We start from the raw sequence: 15,738 nt of genomic DNA, 5'->3' as shown, positions 1-15,738 counted from the left end.
TTGACATTATAACAAGCTGTTATGTACAATGGAAGACAATACTTTGACTTGCCTCTAAGGGATGCATGTATGCCTGCTTACTCAAGCTGGATTTTCTATTTTAATGTAAAGCTAAACTTCTTTTCCCTACGAAGGTGGGTTATTCACACCTTGTTAAAATAGATCATTTACATCTATTTATAAGGTGGTAGATCCTAATAGTGTGTTTCCCCCCTCTGAACTTATTTAAAAAGCCTTTCTCCAGCCATTGGTGGCAATCTCAGGTCCAAAATGCAAGAACAGTCTAAAACAGTGGTTCTCAACCTTCTTAATGCCACAACCCTTTAATACAGTTCCTCATGTTGTGGTGACCCCCAACCATAAAATTATTTTTGACTCAGTTCCTAAGACCATTGGAAATATATGTTTTCTGATGGTCTTGGGTGACCCCTGTGAAAGGGTCGTTCGACCCCCAAAGGGGGTCGCCACCCACAGGTTGAGAACTACTGGTCTAAAAACAGCCAACAGAGCCTTTTAGGGAGAATGCTTTATCATGTTAGTGTCACCAAGTATATTTACTTCACTCATTCTGGCAAGTAATGAAGACCTTCCTTTATTTCAAAAGGCACTGAACTTACCCACAATGTAATGTGGATTCATTATTTTAACTCTGTGACTGGCCAAAAACATTTTACAATTTTTGAATTTAATTATTGTTTCTCACTTTTGGAATTTGCTTGAAGCCCAATTATAAGCCCTTAATTAGTGTAGCTAAAAATAATGATAACATTTGCAGCAGATTAATAATCAACATGAGGCTATTCCTGTTCCTCCTTCTAGTAAAATGTACACTTGTTATATATATGCTTGAGATGTATGCTAAACTGATGCTGATAAAGGTGTTTTTCTCCCCTTTAATTTGCTTAGTTATGCCTGCCAACTGCGTGCAAAGTTCCGTGTATGATATAATATATGCAGGTTTTTTAAAAAGCGAGTTGTGGAGCTCTCCTACCTCTGGTTCAGATTTGGCTTCCACTTTAGGCTGTGCCCCAGGAGTAACAGTTTTAGGTTTTGCCTCAGTTCTTCCCTGTTCATTCCTCATGCCTGCAGGAGGCCTTACAGCAGGGGTGGTGCTGGCAATGGGTTTCACTTGAACAGCAGGTGTTGAGGTTCGATGATTGCTTGCAGCTTCTATTGTATGCAAAGGTGCTATTGGCAATTCACGCAAATTACTGTTCCTTTGAGCGGGCGACTGGAGTTGTTGATTTGGACGCTTCACAATGTTTTGTGTTGGTGTATTCTGAAAGATTTTTTAAAAAAAATAAATTAATAAATTACTAGTATGCAGTCTAGTTTAAAATAAAAATCTATAATAAAGATTTTGCTCTAGCACCGTAAATAATATGATATGAAGATTCCAAAACAGATTTTACAGCCATTTTATTAGCATACACAGATGTACTTCCCCTTTGTTGTGCTCCTGGAATAACTACTGGTCTTGGTAAACAAACAGGATGGTGCTTTTCCAAAAGATGACTAGGAGGAGGAGCAGTAATATGAACCAATTGGACAACATGAGAAACTTGGCTTTCTACCAGCAATACATTCCTTTTACTGAATTGAATGGAGGTATGAACTTATTCACCTGCAGAGGGCCCACAAGAAGCAAAGCTGAACCAAAGAGGCCAGGAGGTGAGAAAACTATCTGTTGGCCCAACTATCAGTTGGCCCTCCATTTGCGCGGGGGAGCCCTTCCGGACCCCACTCCCTGCAAAAACTGAGGCTCAAGTGTATTCAAGCCAGATATGCACACCATTAAAATTAATCGAGGTCACCCCTCCGCACATAACTGAGGTAGCGGATCTGAGATCCGTGAGTTAGGAGGAGCAACTCTGAGAGAGAATGTGTGTGTGTGTATCTCCATCTGTCTTGTTTTGACTGTGAACCTTAAGGCAGGGCTCCTTCTGAATTCTCTAATCATCACCACTGCTATTGCTAAGGCAGTTTCAATCAGTAGTGCAAGGCAGAACTGCAAGGTATTGTTTGACTAACTGCTGATGAGCTGAGCCCAGGTGAGCTCTCATTCAATCTTCTAAATGAGGAAAAAGAAAATACCGTCACTGCAAAAGATGTCCATGAAAATGAATTTTCCTCACCTTTCCAAGGAAGGCCTTAGCAGAGTCTTTTACAATAGGTAAAAGAAGCCAGCATGGTGTAGTGGTTTGATTGTTGGACTACAACTGGAGACCACGGTTCAATGCCTGGTCAGTCATGGAAATTTGTTGGGTGACTTTGGGCTCTCGACTTTAGGCAAAGGCAAACCCCCTCTGAACCTATCTTTCAATGAAAGTCAGAATTGTCTTAGGACTGCCATAGGTTAGAAACAACTTGAGGGCACACAACAACAAAAAGGAGCAAGGCTTGCCCCCTACAAAAGCAGAGGAAAGAGGAGAGTTTCAAAATCAGAGTCATTTTCTCTTTGTTTCAGAGAAGTCTACCTATCTGTGTACAACAGTGCATTGACTGCTGAGGGTTGCTGGATTTTTTATGAAGTACTTTTATCTTCTCTGCTGAGCTATATTATACAGAATACAGTATATCTGAGCAATGTCTCTGATAGTCACTGGGAGAGGACTGAGATTTCTCTTCTACCACTGCATCTTTGCAGTGACATTCAGTGGAACTGTTGGTTTGGGGCATTCGGACTTCAGGCCCAATGGTTTTAACACTATCTTAGCTGGCATTTTTGGTCTTATGTACTAGACTGGAATGGCCAACGTCAATTGATAAGGGAGTTAAATTTTCCTTCTCCTGGAAGGAGACTGTAAACAAAATAAAATGCAACTTTCTTTGAAAACATGACACATGCTCTCTGCACATCTTGTTTCCCAACAAAATTATATGCTGTTTTGCTGGTAGTGAAGCTGCAAAAAATAAAGTCCATCTATTGCCTACCCCATGCTAATTATTTGGTTGGGTGAAGAAATCACTCATCCATCATGAACTGGATTCTACATTTCAGGTACTGTACTTCAGTCTACTACTGAGTTGGATATTACTGGGTGGTTTTCATTTTCTGAGACCCAAGGATGTAGATAAGGTGCTTGGTCAATTTTGACAAATCACTTCTTTGCTTGCCCCTTGAGTTTCATGGTAAATTATAACTAGCAAGAAGGGGTGACTGGTTGGTTCCTGTGTGGTAGCCATCTTGTTTCAGACACTCTTGATCCAAGTACAGTACATCAGGAGTTATACTTGATTTTCACACTGAAAACTCTCTGTATGGTGCGAACCATGCCAGAGAGGGAGATGAGTAGAGTGTGACTCTGTTCATTCTTCTGGACCACTCAGTGCTCTTGAATACCATTCATCACAGTATCATTTTGGCAAGATTATTTTAATTGAGATTATGAGGTCACCCAGAGAAGTACTATCAGTATGCAGTTCTATCTCTTTACTTTGGATCCATGTGAAGTGGTGCAAGTGAATCATCACTGCATGGTTATGGTAACAGCACCAGTGGTACATGTGTGATGGAAGGAGGAAATAAAACAAGCAAGGTATGGGATAGTGTCCCCTGAGGCTTTTCCTTGCAATTTAAGGCAACTAAAACTTCCAGAAATTTGAGGTTATAACATCATAAATACCCAAGTAAGGAGAGAAAGATTACACAAATGATAAATCACCACCCGTTTTATGCTATGAATTTACAGGGACATTTGTCTTCTGCTGAAACATACCCATTTCTGCAACTATTTAAGTGACACTTACATGCCTGGCCTTTACAAGACCTTGCCGTTGCTGACACTGAATCCGATTGCCTGACTGTTGCTGTGTAGTTTGCATGTGGGGTCTGAACTGGGATGGGGCAACTGGAATCAGAGGCTGAGGAGGTACAACAAGGAGGTGGTGCTGCTGCTGGTGTGACTGATGCTGCTGGTGATGTTGCTGCGGTGGTGGCTGGGGATGCTGCTGATGCTGGGGATGCTGAGGTGGTGGCTGTTGGTGTTGCTGATGCTGTTGGTGCTGTTGCGGTAGCTGCGGATGCTGCTGGTGCTGGTGCTGCTGCAGAGGTGGGTGCAATGGACCCTAAATTTAAAAAGAAAACATGTGTGTTGCAAACTCAGAAAAGGTCTGCTCCCAAATACTCAAATGTTGGAACCAGCATTCTGCCTACTCCAATTACTAGAAGCAGAAAAGAAATACTATGCAAATCTAATCTTATTCCTCTTTTTAAATGAGGGAACTAAACATTATGTATAGTGGTTTAACTGAAATATTTACTCCTTTTTAACAAAACGCTTAAAAAAAAGACTACAGTGCCTGTGACTTATTTATCAACATGTTCATATGAAAGACAATTGCATCAGTAGAGGGTGCTCTAACCTTTCCAGTGACTCAATATAACTGTTTTCTAGCTGCATGCTTAACCTATTCACTGTACAAGAACTTGTTTTTAAACAATAGATTATTTTCATATTTCTTCTGGAGTAAATCAATTTAAGGAACCATGGAATATTGAACAAAATGTCGCATTACAAACTTTTCTAATCTCATTAGCTGTGAACAGCCTCGCAAAAATCAAAGCAGTTTAATATCTTCAATATGAAGGAATATGCTGATATAAAGTTGCCAGTAACCCTTGTAATTCAATTAGCACTGAGCATGGGGGGGAAACATGTTTTTCATGCTTGGCACAGCAATAAAGGCATACTTAAATTTCATCTATATTTGTAACATCAAACTAAACTTTAAATATTCCAATTCGGTGTACAGGAGAGCTTCTCGGAGGTTTTCACGTTATTTTGCTTAGGCAAAAAAACAAAACAAACAAAAAAACAAAAAACCCTGGTTTCAGACTCTTTTAAGTATGGCCAGGGCTGAAATTAATTATCTGCTCAAATTCACTATCCTTAGGCACAGAGCAAGAAATACTGATTGGGGAGGAAGTGGCATGCTCCCCCACAAATATTTCTTCCACATTTTGTGGTCCAATAGAGCTCAATAGGTAAAAGAGTACCCCTCCTATCAAAATGAAACACAACCAACCCTACCTCCCCCCCCCCCAAAAAAAATCCCTTTTCATTCCTAAGGACGCAACTCTATAGTAACTTGAGGATAGCAGGCCACTATTTTGTCCTCCTACACAAATCAAGATGCTCATAAAATGATAAGAAGGGGTTCTAGAGATTAACATCTCCCTTTATTTGCACAGTTTGCCCATTCTTTGAATATCCAGGCTAACACAGCTACAAAATTTCAAACTGCAGATACCTGCATACTGGGCTGTGTGAGAGCTGTCAAGAATGGCTGCCCTGGAACTTGCACAAATGACTGCCGAGGAGGAAGGAAAGGTCGGGTATTTGCTGCTCCAGGCTGATTGAAGTGAAGGACTCCTACTGGGCCCTGTGGTTGAAGGTTAGGCCTCACCATCCTCTCCCTGGGAAACATGGGCTGTTGTCCCTGCTGACTAAAAGCTGGTCCAGGTTGAGTGAAACTAAGTGGATTTTGGCCAGGAACAGGATGGGTGCTGTTGAGGAGTGGAGGTGGTGGTGGTGGACTCCGTTGCTCAAACAAGTGATGGCTGGGAAATCTTGGCTCTGGCAAAAAACAAGCACAGTGAAGAAATCAGTCATAAGAAAACTTTCCAGCCTTCACACCATCCTTGGTGTAAATAAAAAGTCACATATCAAGGTGTCTATCAGTTCCGAATATTTGTCTACCTAGCCTAGTTTTTATCCACTTTGACTGGAAGTGGACTCACAGCCATTCTAACTGGGGTTTTCTGAGTGCAGATTAAGGAAAAGTTTCCATCTCTGTCATCTGCTATCTGATCTCTTCCTAAAACATTTGATATCTGAAGCATCTTCCCTGCGGTACCTACTTGGACCCTTACTTCACAAACCATTATACACTGCATGGCATGCTTGAAACTTCACGTGTTATTACTACATCATCCCATGAGTTGATACCTATGGTGGAGATCACTGGGACTAGAATGGACTGCTACTTCATGGATTAGTCTAATTCCATGCTTCAAAGCAATGCCACTGCCTACGTCCACTTTTTCCACCAGGCAATCTACACAATTTAAAGAATCCTGAGCTAACAACACCTCCCAAAAGAGAAACAGTTTTGTGTGATTTAGAAGACAGTTTCAATTAGAGGGTTCACTACTATTACTACTATTACCACCACCATTAGCAACAACCAGCATAACTTGGAAGCCATCCTCAACATCTAGTACCAGATCTAGCTTCTTAGAATCCATAAACATGGAGTGGAAATTGCCTGATTTATCATGGGAAACTCAAGTGTACCTATGAAAGCTTCCATTGTTTTCACACATTAGGTTTTTATACTGCTTCTATAACAATTTCTGTTATGATAATGTACTAGCCAATAAAAAATGTCTAATTAACAAATTGTAAGCTGCTCTGATAGCCTTGGCTGAAGAGTGGGGTATAAATAAATAAATAAATAAATAATTATAATTATAATAATTATAAAAAAATACTAAAAATGTACAGAAGAGGACTAAAACCAAACCCAGGCTTTCTCAATAATTTGCACCAAATCACTCAGTGTTGATCTCCAAACAGTGAAGGCTTCACCAACTTTTGGACTGGCCTAGAAGTAGCGATGAGGAAATTGCTGGGTCAGTGGTTAAAGCCAATAAATGTCCTCCCCCAAACTGACAAAGATGCTTCCTTCTGGCTCAAAGAGGATGTTACCTCCCATGAAGAAAGGGTCTCTGTCCTGAGGAGGTGGAGGTGGCAGAGGTGGTGGCGGCCCTCTCCACTGGTCCTGCAGGGAGAGTCTTGGGGCTTGATTGAAGTTAGTAGGAACAGGGCCAGGAGGGTTCTGCTGAAAATCTGGAGGGGCCTGAACAATACCAAAGGGAGAGGTGGATAAGACTAATAAGGCAAAATCAATCTTGAAGCATTTCTTCCACAGCCCATTCAGAAAACGCATTTAAAAAGTGAGAGAGATCAAAGTATCTTCTTACAGTCGGTATTATAGGCACACCTACTGAGTCATATCTTCTGCTGTGGCATCAAACACTGAACCTAAGAATGGTATCTTTACAATGAATTCAAAATGTTTTAATAATCACAGAAGCACCACAGGAATGCCATCTCTTTTTGAGCTTACTGAAATCCATGCAATTATTGACCTTCTATCCCATTAATCCAAAAGTCTGAATGTCTACTTTAGAAAATGCTCCTGACATTTATCTCTTTAAACCATGCTATTCTTTGCTATCTATTTAGTATAACCTAAGCAACCAAAATGAAGCTACTTTAATTTTCTGGATGTCATAAATTGATTTTTCCTTCCATTCTGAAGTAAAGAAATCATATTTCAAGATTAATGGGGGACCAACATTAACAAAGCACACAACCCTAAATACTTAAGCATCTGAAACACTCCATACAAAACGATATGAAAAATTAACATAGATTTGCCACCCTTGGTTTTAAGTAAATGCTTTACAGAGTGATACAATATTCAGCTGTTTCACAATCAGCAACGAAAAAAGCCATTTGAAATATAAGCTCAGTAATTGATTTTTTTTAAAGAAAATTCTATGGCATGACATGCTGTATCATCTGTTAAAGACAGCGTGTACTTATAATGCAAATACTCACCAGCTATAAATTAATAGGAAGTGATTATACTATGTTATTATACTCTTTTTCTAGGAACAGAACCACTAAGATACACATATTTCATATTGTTGATTCCCCGAGTTCCAATAAAGCTACTCTTGAACCAGATTTTACAGGTCACACTTTTCTAGCAGTTGTGGGTTCACAAGAACAGTTTTACCTGTTTAATTCTTAATTTTGAGTAGAACACAGTTTTCCAGCTAGGTTTTCACATTTGTTGAAGCAGGTTTATCATAATACCACGAACTTAGGTTTTCAAGTTGTCCAGTTTTACTTGTCCTGCAGTCTCTTTTGTCTTTGTAACATCTAGTGTGTAAATTTATTACTGATTGATAAGTGTGCATATCAATTGCAGATAACACTCAATTGAGATGAAATGTAACCAAAGGTTTGAAATATTTGTGTGTGTGTGTGTGTGTGTGTGTGTGTACCTGAGATACTTCACACTAGATGCATTCCTAAACCATTACAGGATGAAGGTGCCTGTGGTATATTATAATGTTGTTCATCATATTTTTAAAAAATGAATTATATGTAATGTAAAAAAAAACATAGATGGCAAAAATTATTCCCAATGAAATGAATGGGCAAGTCAAACTAAGAAATGTTTATGCTAACTGGGCTATATTCTATCCATGGCAATCTTTTTAAAATGGCTATGAACACTAACCTACGCTTTGCTTGTATTGCCTGCATTTTTGCAGTTATATCACATTTTGCAGTTATATCACAAGGGTGTTTCAGAGGGTGAAAGTGAGATGTGTCATAGTTTCATATCTGTGCAGAACTTTGCAATAAACCCTCTGATCCAGTATCTCAACTTAAACCAAAGAAATTCATGGTTTTGGGGCAGAAAACATGCAATTATGAGCTTTGCCAAGTTTATGAGTTTCATGCCATCTCCTCAGTTTGATCACTCTGGAGAACCACTGGTACAGGTTACACCAGCCCACAGGCCTCGCTTCCTCAGAAAACTTCAAAATTTTCTACTGGCACAACTCTGACAAAAAGAAAGGTAAAGTGTGGCTCTCCGGAACTGTGACAGCTCTGACCAGGATAGCTAATAAGTAAGAAAGCAAATAAATAAATAAAAAATGTTGACGATGATGATGGAGGAGGGGGGGCATCATCATGATGCTAGAAGCTGCAGTTCAGCAGCATCTGGAGGGCCACCCTTAGCCTATTCATGCTTGACAACTTAAAGGTGTATCCTTTATGATACCCGATATGCTACATTAAAAATATTTCTATAATACATGAGAGTATAGTAAAGTCTTTGTAGAGAATCTCACAGCAACCCTGTGAAGTAGATTACTATTATCCTCACACGACAGGCACAGCAAGCTGAGGTAAGACATGGCAACTTGCCTAAGGCTACGCAATGAATTTATAGCAGACGTAAAGATGAATGGCACAGGACTGATACCTACCATCTCAGAGCTCAGAATTCCTTGGCCACAGACTCTCTTAAGTCTGTATATAACAGCTGTTACATTCAAACCTTGAAGGTGAAGAATCAGTACTGTCACATTTAAACAGAAATCTCCACTGAGTAGATGAAGCTTTGAGTTGATGAACTCTCTGTCTCTCTCTCTCTCTACACACACACACACATAAAAGAAAAGTTTTTTTGGGGGGAAGCACACTGCTTTTAGTTAATACAGTGCACCCGCGTTATATGTGACTTTGAACTTATGTGCTCAAGCTGTGCTGGAGTGCACGGGGCGTGTGGGACACCGCTTCCCGTTCAGATGAATGGGCCGTGCGCCTGCAGCGCGTGCACACCGCTGCACCACGGCACGCATGAGCCCCATTCAAGTGAATGGGGCTCAAGCATAGGCCGAATTTGCCTTACATGGGGGGGGGGGGGTGTCTGGAACGAATTCCCGCGTAAGGCGAGGGTCCACAATACAAAGGTCCCAGCAAACACCACCCTTGAAGAGGGAATCCCTTCAAGATGAAAGCAGGGGGAATAATTAAGACTATGTTAGTTCCTCAGAGTGTTCATATATTCTTGTAGTTTCAAAAATTCAAATGCTCTGGCCCAATTAACCAAGAGAAACGTTTTAGACAATTCAAAAGTTTTTTTAACTGAACTGGTCTATCAACCAAATATTGCATGACATTTATAAAGGCCATCATTTGCCTATTCAGAGTTGCAAGTAAAGGCTAGTTCAGCAATTCCTCTTTGTATATCTTCCATTTTGCACCATACCAAAAATGAGAGTTATCAATTCTATAAAACCTCAAAGCTAACTTCCATCTACAATTTGTTATAAGCATCTGAATAACTCATTGAACATGGCTTCTACACACAGAGGTGATCCAACTTTCTAAAAGAACATGAGATAAGGTTACCTTAATCCTGCCAAAGACTTACACTGTTTTGCTTTTCTTTTTATCCTTTCAAATATCCTCCCTAGTTAAGAAATTAACATTCTCTCTCATACAATTCTTACACAAATTGTACTTTTACTTTTCGGCATCTCTTGTTAATTACATGATGTTATCTGTAATAATCTATTCATGAACCACAGATAACTCTGACTACCAATAAAAGAGAAAATTTAGCATAAATTGCTTAGTGCAATGTTAATCTTATGAAGCAAGGCATAAAGAGGATCTAACAGCTATTATATGACTTATCAGCTTTCCTAAAGGGTCACTCTATTTTTTTTCCAAACAGGCTAATTAAATACCTTAACAATGTCACTGAAAGTTCATGAATCTTTCAATAAATTACACTATAACATGTTTTCATTTATTAATCTCACTTAAAATGCAAAGAGGATAGGAGAATGCCACTGACACCAAGGCAGGGATACTCTGTTAATTCTTATTTTAAATGGTATGAATGCAAAGAATTGGTGACTATGTAACCTATGACATCATTAAAACAGCAGTCATCTCTCACAAAATATTAATCCTCTTACTTTGTTAGCTACTGGACTTTACTTCCTCTTGGGTACAAAGGCCTGCAGTGAGTTGAATTCAACAAAGGTCAAGAACCACAGTGAAGTGAAGTGGTTCAATACAGACACAATCATGATCTCATGATCTCATGATCTCAAAAGGTTTGTTCTGATATCAATCCACAGTGGCTGTGGAATTAATTTCCTGGCAGTGTCCTTTGTCCAACCAAGCTCTGCGCCAATAAGATAACAGTATAAGAGAAAAAAGGAGGGAGGAATAAAAAGGAATCTGGTATCTGATTCTTACAGTCAAGTGTGAAATACCTGATTCAACATAAGGTGTTTGGTCTGTATACTGAAAGCAAAACTTTCAAGCTACTCAATGGAAAAAATTTTCAATGTTTCCAGAGTCAAGGTAATCAGCTGCAAAGCCTTCAATTGATTAGCTCCTAATCTAAAAGGGTTTAAGGCAGTGGTTCCCAAACTTTGGTCCTGCAGGTGATTTGGACCTCAACTCCCAGAAGCCCCAGCTAGCTAGCCAACTGTCAGGAATTCTTGAGGACCAAAGTATGGGAATCACTGGTCTAAAACAACCCATGACTGAGCACGGATTTAAACCCTCATTCCCCAGTGTCCTAGTCCAACACTCAAAACACTATACCATGCTGGCTCTCTAGTCGGTATATTCCCCTCCCTTAAAACTTTATAGATCATTATGTAATAATAACAATAATGATGATGATGATGATGATGATGATACATAATAATCCTATTATTATGTATTTATCTTTCTATTATAACCATAGTCACACCTAACCCAGTATTCCCTTTATTGCCAACTCATACATGCCTGAGCATACCTCTCCTTAAAACCCTAACAAACATGGGACAGTGCTCTCTCATTCCTTCATGTGGAAAGAAAGGAGTCCCTACAAAAGCTATCAGGGACTCCTTATCATCCAATCATTCTGTTGGATGATATTTAGATGAACTGTCTGAGGCAGTTACTCCTATCACAAAACCTCTACTCTCTATAGGAACCTTGAGGAGTAAAGTACAAAAGTGATACCACGTTTGATTCAATGTTCCCAAGAATCAGAATTTCCTTAACAGAGTGCTTAACTATTTATTATGATGTCTTGGGATTCATGCATTTTAAAAATAGGAAGCTCATGGTTTCAGCTCAATTTGATCATTTGTGAAATGAATGCAGCAGAGAAAGCACAACAAGGAACAGGGCTGCTTCATTTTAGAAATCTTTCTCCTCTCTCTCCTGTTTAATATCTGTTATCATCATGTTTAGCTTCTGCTGCTCCTCCTGCAGATGGGAATTCACTGATATGATTAAATTTGATGGTATGATAATGTATGGTAATAGTGATTAATCAGAACCCTACTAGCAAATGGAGGATGTTTGTTATTATGTCACCTGCATTTTAAATTGCATTTCCCCTCTGCCAACCTCATAATGTTTGACAGTATATGGGGTGAGGTGGAAACCCTGTGCTTTATTTACTTGCAATCACTTATAGATCTGAAAAGAGAAAACATTAATCACTCCGCTGCTATTGTAAATGCTGTAATTCTAGAACTAGGTAGACAAGTTGCAAAAACAGCAAGTCCTCATAAGGCAATATTGCCGACAAGAGGCTAAAGAAGCTCAGTTGCACATCTGCAGGGGCAGTAATAGGAGAGAAATGTAATTTGATTCAGCAGTCTCATTCAGACATGATTTGCATGAAATGCTGTATAAAGCTCTATCCAAGAAATGTCAATCATGACCACCTGATACCTTGTATCATGATAAAAAGAAAGCAAAATGCTTTCCAGAGTACATGGGGTTTGCCACCACCCTTGCATAAACATTGAAAATTTCATTTACTGTTGCTGTTCTAACAGCACTGCCATAACAAAAGCAGAATCACCTGATAGTAGTATTAAAGAAAAGGGGGGGGAGTTGCAGGTTATCATTCATATTAGATGTCTGACATCTGCACAAATAGTATTACAGTGGTGTAAAAAACTAACATGTACCACATATGCAGAAGGGCAGACAAAGGGCACTTTTAAAACTTATTCTCACTGCCTGCAAGGACCTAGTCACATATTATGTTTTTAAGTCTATGTCTAAAAGCATAAAGCATGAATACTGCAAATAGGAATCTTGTACATATACTGGAACCCAAGATTAACTGTAAGGTGTCAACAGAGCAAAGAATAGGTATGGCCTGCCCTGCATATTGTTCTGTGAGAACTTAAGATGCAGCTGCTGCTCTGGTTTACTTCTCTCCCAAGAAATTAAAGGGAACTGCATGAACAAGGCTAAAACAAATAATGGATTCTATGTTGGCTTGTTGGGAGAGAAACAAATCGGAAAAGCTGCTACACCTTGGGTCAAATGAAATAATAAACCACGGATCAAGCCCAAGAAATCAACCAGTCTGCACTACCATGGTGCTCATCCCCAACAGGCCAGGGTTCTGAGGCTAGTGTTTTGAAAATAGCCTCTAGACATTTGAAAAAGCACATTTGTCTATTTGTTAACTGTAAGAATAAAGTTGTTTCCAAAGTTTGGCTACTTGACACAATAATGTATTCCGATCAACAGTTTCTAAGCCTGAGGCTTGCACATTTCCTCCTGCCCACCTGGATGTGGGAAGAGAAGAACAAAGGTTTAGAAGAAAAGATACTGTTCTGCATCAGATACAAATTCAGGGTACAATTGTTTTAACAAGAGTGTTTACCAAACTAGGTTATCTAACTATGGGGCTGGACAGACCGCCTGCAGCCGCCCAGTCTCCCCCTGGAGCGAGCCCACAGCAACCAAACCGTGTGGGCTCCCTCCGCTCAGAAAAGAAACTGGAAAAAGCGGATTCTTTTCGGCATGCGGGGAGGAGGTAATCAGTGCGCCACTGGCATACTGTGACGTGTTCACAATGCAAGTGTGGCGCTTGGAGGTGTAAATGGGCACTGCGCTTACATCCTGCACGCACATCACGTATGGACATCCATACATATTAGCAATAGCAAATACATTTCTATACTGCTTATCAGTGCACTTAAGCACTCCCTAAACGGTTTACAAAGTGTAAGCTAATTGCCCCCAACAATCTGGGTACTCATTTTAGCAACCTCGGGAGGATGCAAGCCTGAGTTGAGCTTGAGCCCTTTTTGCTTGTATTGAACTCGCAACCTTGATTTGTGAGTGAGTGGCTGCATTACAGGTATTTAACCACTGCACCACCATATTATGTATAAGGGTTGCAGAGTGTGCAGTTGCCGCACGCTCTGCAAACGTAATTTTTGCACCGACACAGCGCTTGTGGCCCGTCTGTACCGGGCCAAAGATTCAAGGAGAAGCTAACCATGTGAGTCTGAGGGCTTCCTAGAGTTCATTTTTAATTTATTTAAGCTGCTCTCTGTTAGGAATATATCCACTGATGACTGACTAAATGAAACAAACAAACAAAAAACTTGCACAGACAGCAAGTAAAAAGGTCTGCGATGTGTCTACACTAATGCACAGAGAATGGGAAATAAGCAAGATGAACTCGAACTTCTTGTACAACAAAGCAAATATGATATAATAGGCATCATTCAAACCTGGTGGGATGAGTCTCAGAACTGGAATGTAGAAATAGAGGGCTATAACCTTTTTAAGAGAAATAGGCCAAACAGGAAAGGAGGAAGAATAGCACTGTATGTCAGAGATATTTACACCAGTGAAGAGATCCAGGACATCAATACTGGAAGCCAGGTGGAGAGCATCTGGATAAAAATTAAAGGGGAGGGAAACAACAAGGATGTTATGGTGGGAGTCTACTACAGACCCCCAAGTCAGATGGAGGAATTGGATGATGCCTTTCTAGAACAGATGACCACACACTCAGAAAGGAGAAATGTAATAGCGATGGGTGACTTCAACTATCCTGATATTTGCTGGAATTCAAACTCAGCCAAATCCTCAAGGTCTAGCAAATTCCTCACTTGCCTTGAAGACAATTTCATTTTCCAAAAGGTGGAAGAGGCAACAAGGGGGTCAGCTATTTTAGATCTGATTCTAACCAACAGGGATGACTTGGTTAATGGGGTGCAAGTGGTGGAAATGACCATGTTCTCCTGGAGTTTGTTATACAGTGGAAAGGAAAAGCCAGGCATAGTCAGACATGCATTCTAGACTTTAGGAGAGCTGATTTCAGTAAACGTAGAGAAATACTGGGGGTGATCCCATGGTCAGGAATACTAAAAGAGAAGAGAGTTCAGGATGGATGGGAGTGTCTCAAAAGGGAGATACTGAAGGCACAATTTCAAACAGTTCCAGTGAGAAAGAAAAATGGGAGGCGTCTCAAGAAACCAGGATGGATGACTAAGGAACTTTTAACTGAGCTAACTTTTAAATGGAACATGTATAAGAAATGGAAAAATGGGGAAATCATCAATGGGGAATTCAAACAAATAGCTAGCCTGTGTAGGGGTAAAGTCAGAAAAGCTAAAGTGCAGAATGAACTCAGGCTTGCTAGAGAGGTTAAGAACAATAAAAAGGGCTTTTCTGGATATGTCTGCAGCAAAAAGAAGAAGAAGGAAATGGTAGGGCCACTGCATGGAGAAGATGGCAAAATGCTAACATGGGACAGAGAAAAGGCAGAATTACTCAACACCTTCTTTGCCTCAGTGTTCTCAGAAAAGGCAAAGGGTGCTCAACCTGAGGAAAATGGAGCAGAGGACAGAATAGCGGAAATTCAGCAGAGAATAAGTAAAGGGCTAGTACAGGAATACCTGATTAATCTATATCAATATAAGTCTCCAGGACCTGGTGAACTAAGTATTAAAAGAACTGGCAAGTGTAGTATCGGAGCCACTGGCAATAATCTCTGAGAACTCCTGGAGAACAGGAGAAGTCCCAGCAGACTGGAGGTGGGCAAATGTTCCCATCTTCAAAAAGGGAAAAAAGAGGATCCCAACAATTATCGTCCAGTTAGTCTGACATCAATACCAGGAAAGATTCTAAAGCAGATAATTAAACAGAGTGTCGGTGAACATTTAGAAGGGAATTCCATAATCACAAAGAGTCAACATGGGTTCCAGAGAAACAAGTCATGCCAGACAAACCTTATCTTTCTTTGATAAAATTACCAGCTTGGTAGATGAAGGATATAGCATATCTTGATTTCAGT

General features: G+C 40.0%; 1 protein-coding gene across 10 annotated transcripts in view; it reads right to left on the bottom strand.

Annotated features, from left to right (window-relative positions):
* RBM33 (RNA binding motif protein 33) overlaps positions 1 to 15,738 on the bottom strand; it is a 125,015-nt gene that overhangs the window by 59,048 nt on the left and 50,229 nt on the right. For all 10 annotated transcript variants that reach the window (XR_006104806.1, XR_006104807.1, XR_006104809.1 and 7 more), the window contains exons 11-14: positions 6,714 to 6,864; positions 5,254 to 5,579; positions 3,751 to 4,068; positions 992 to 1,279 (exon numbers count right to left, since the gene is read on the bottom strand). Coding sequence is in view for 6 of the 10 variants with exons in the window: in XM_042477067.1 (XP_042333001.1) it covers positions 992 to 1,279; positions 3,751 to 4,068; positions 5,254 to 5,579; positions 6,714 to 6,864 (1,083 nt within the window). In the remaining 4 variants the exon portion in view is untranslated. The remainder of the gene's footprint in view (positions 1 to 991; positions 1,280 to 3,750; positions 4,069 to 5,253; positions 5,580 to 6,713; positions 6,865 to 15,738) is intronic.

Source organism: Sceloporus undulatus, chromosome 6 (assembly GCF_019175285.1).
Source record: "Sceloporus undulatus isolate JIND9_A2432 ecotype Alabama chromosome 6, SceUnd_v1.1, whole genome shotgun sequence".
NCBI classification, from domain to species: Eukaryota; Metazoa; Chordata; class Lepidosauria; order Squamata; family Phrynosomatidae; genus Sceloporus; species Sceloporus undulatus.
Note: the sequence above shows the minus strand (reverse complement) of the source record. Positions and strands in the feature narration are given on the sequence as shown.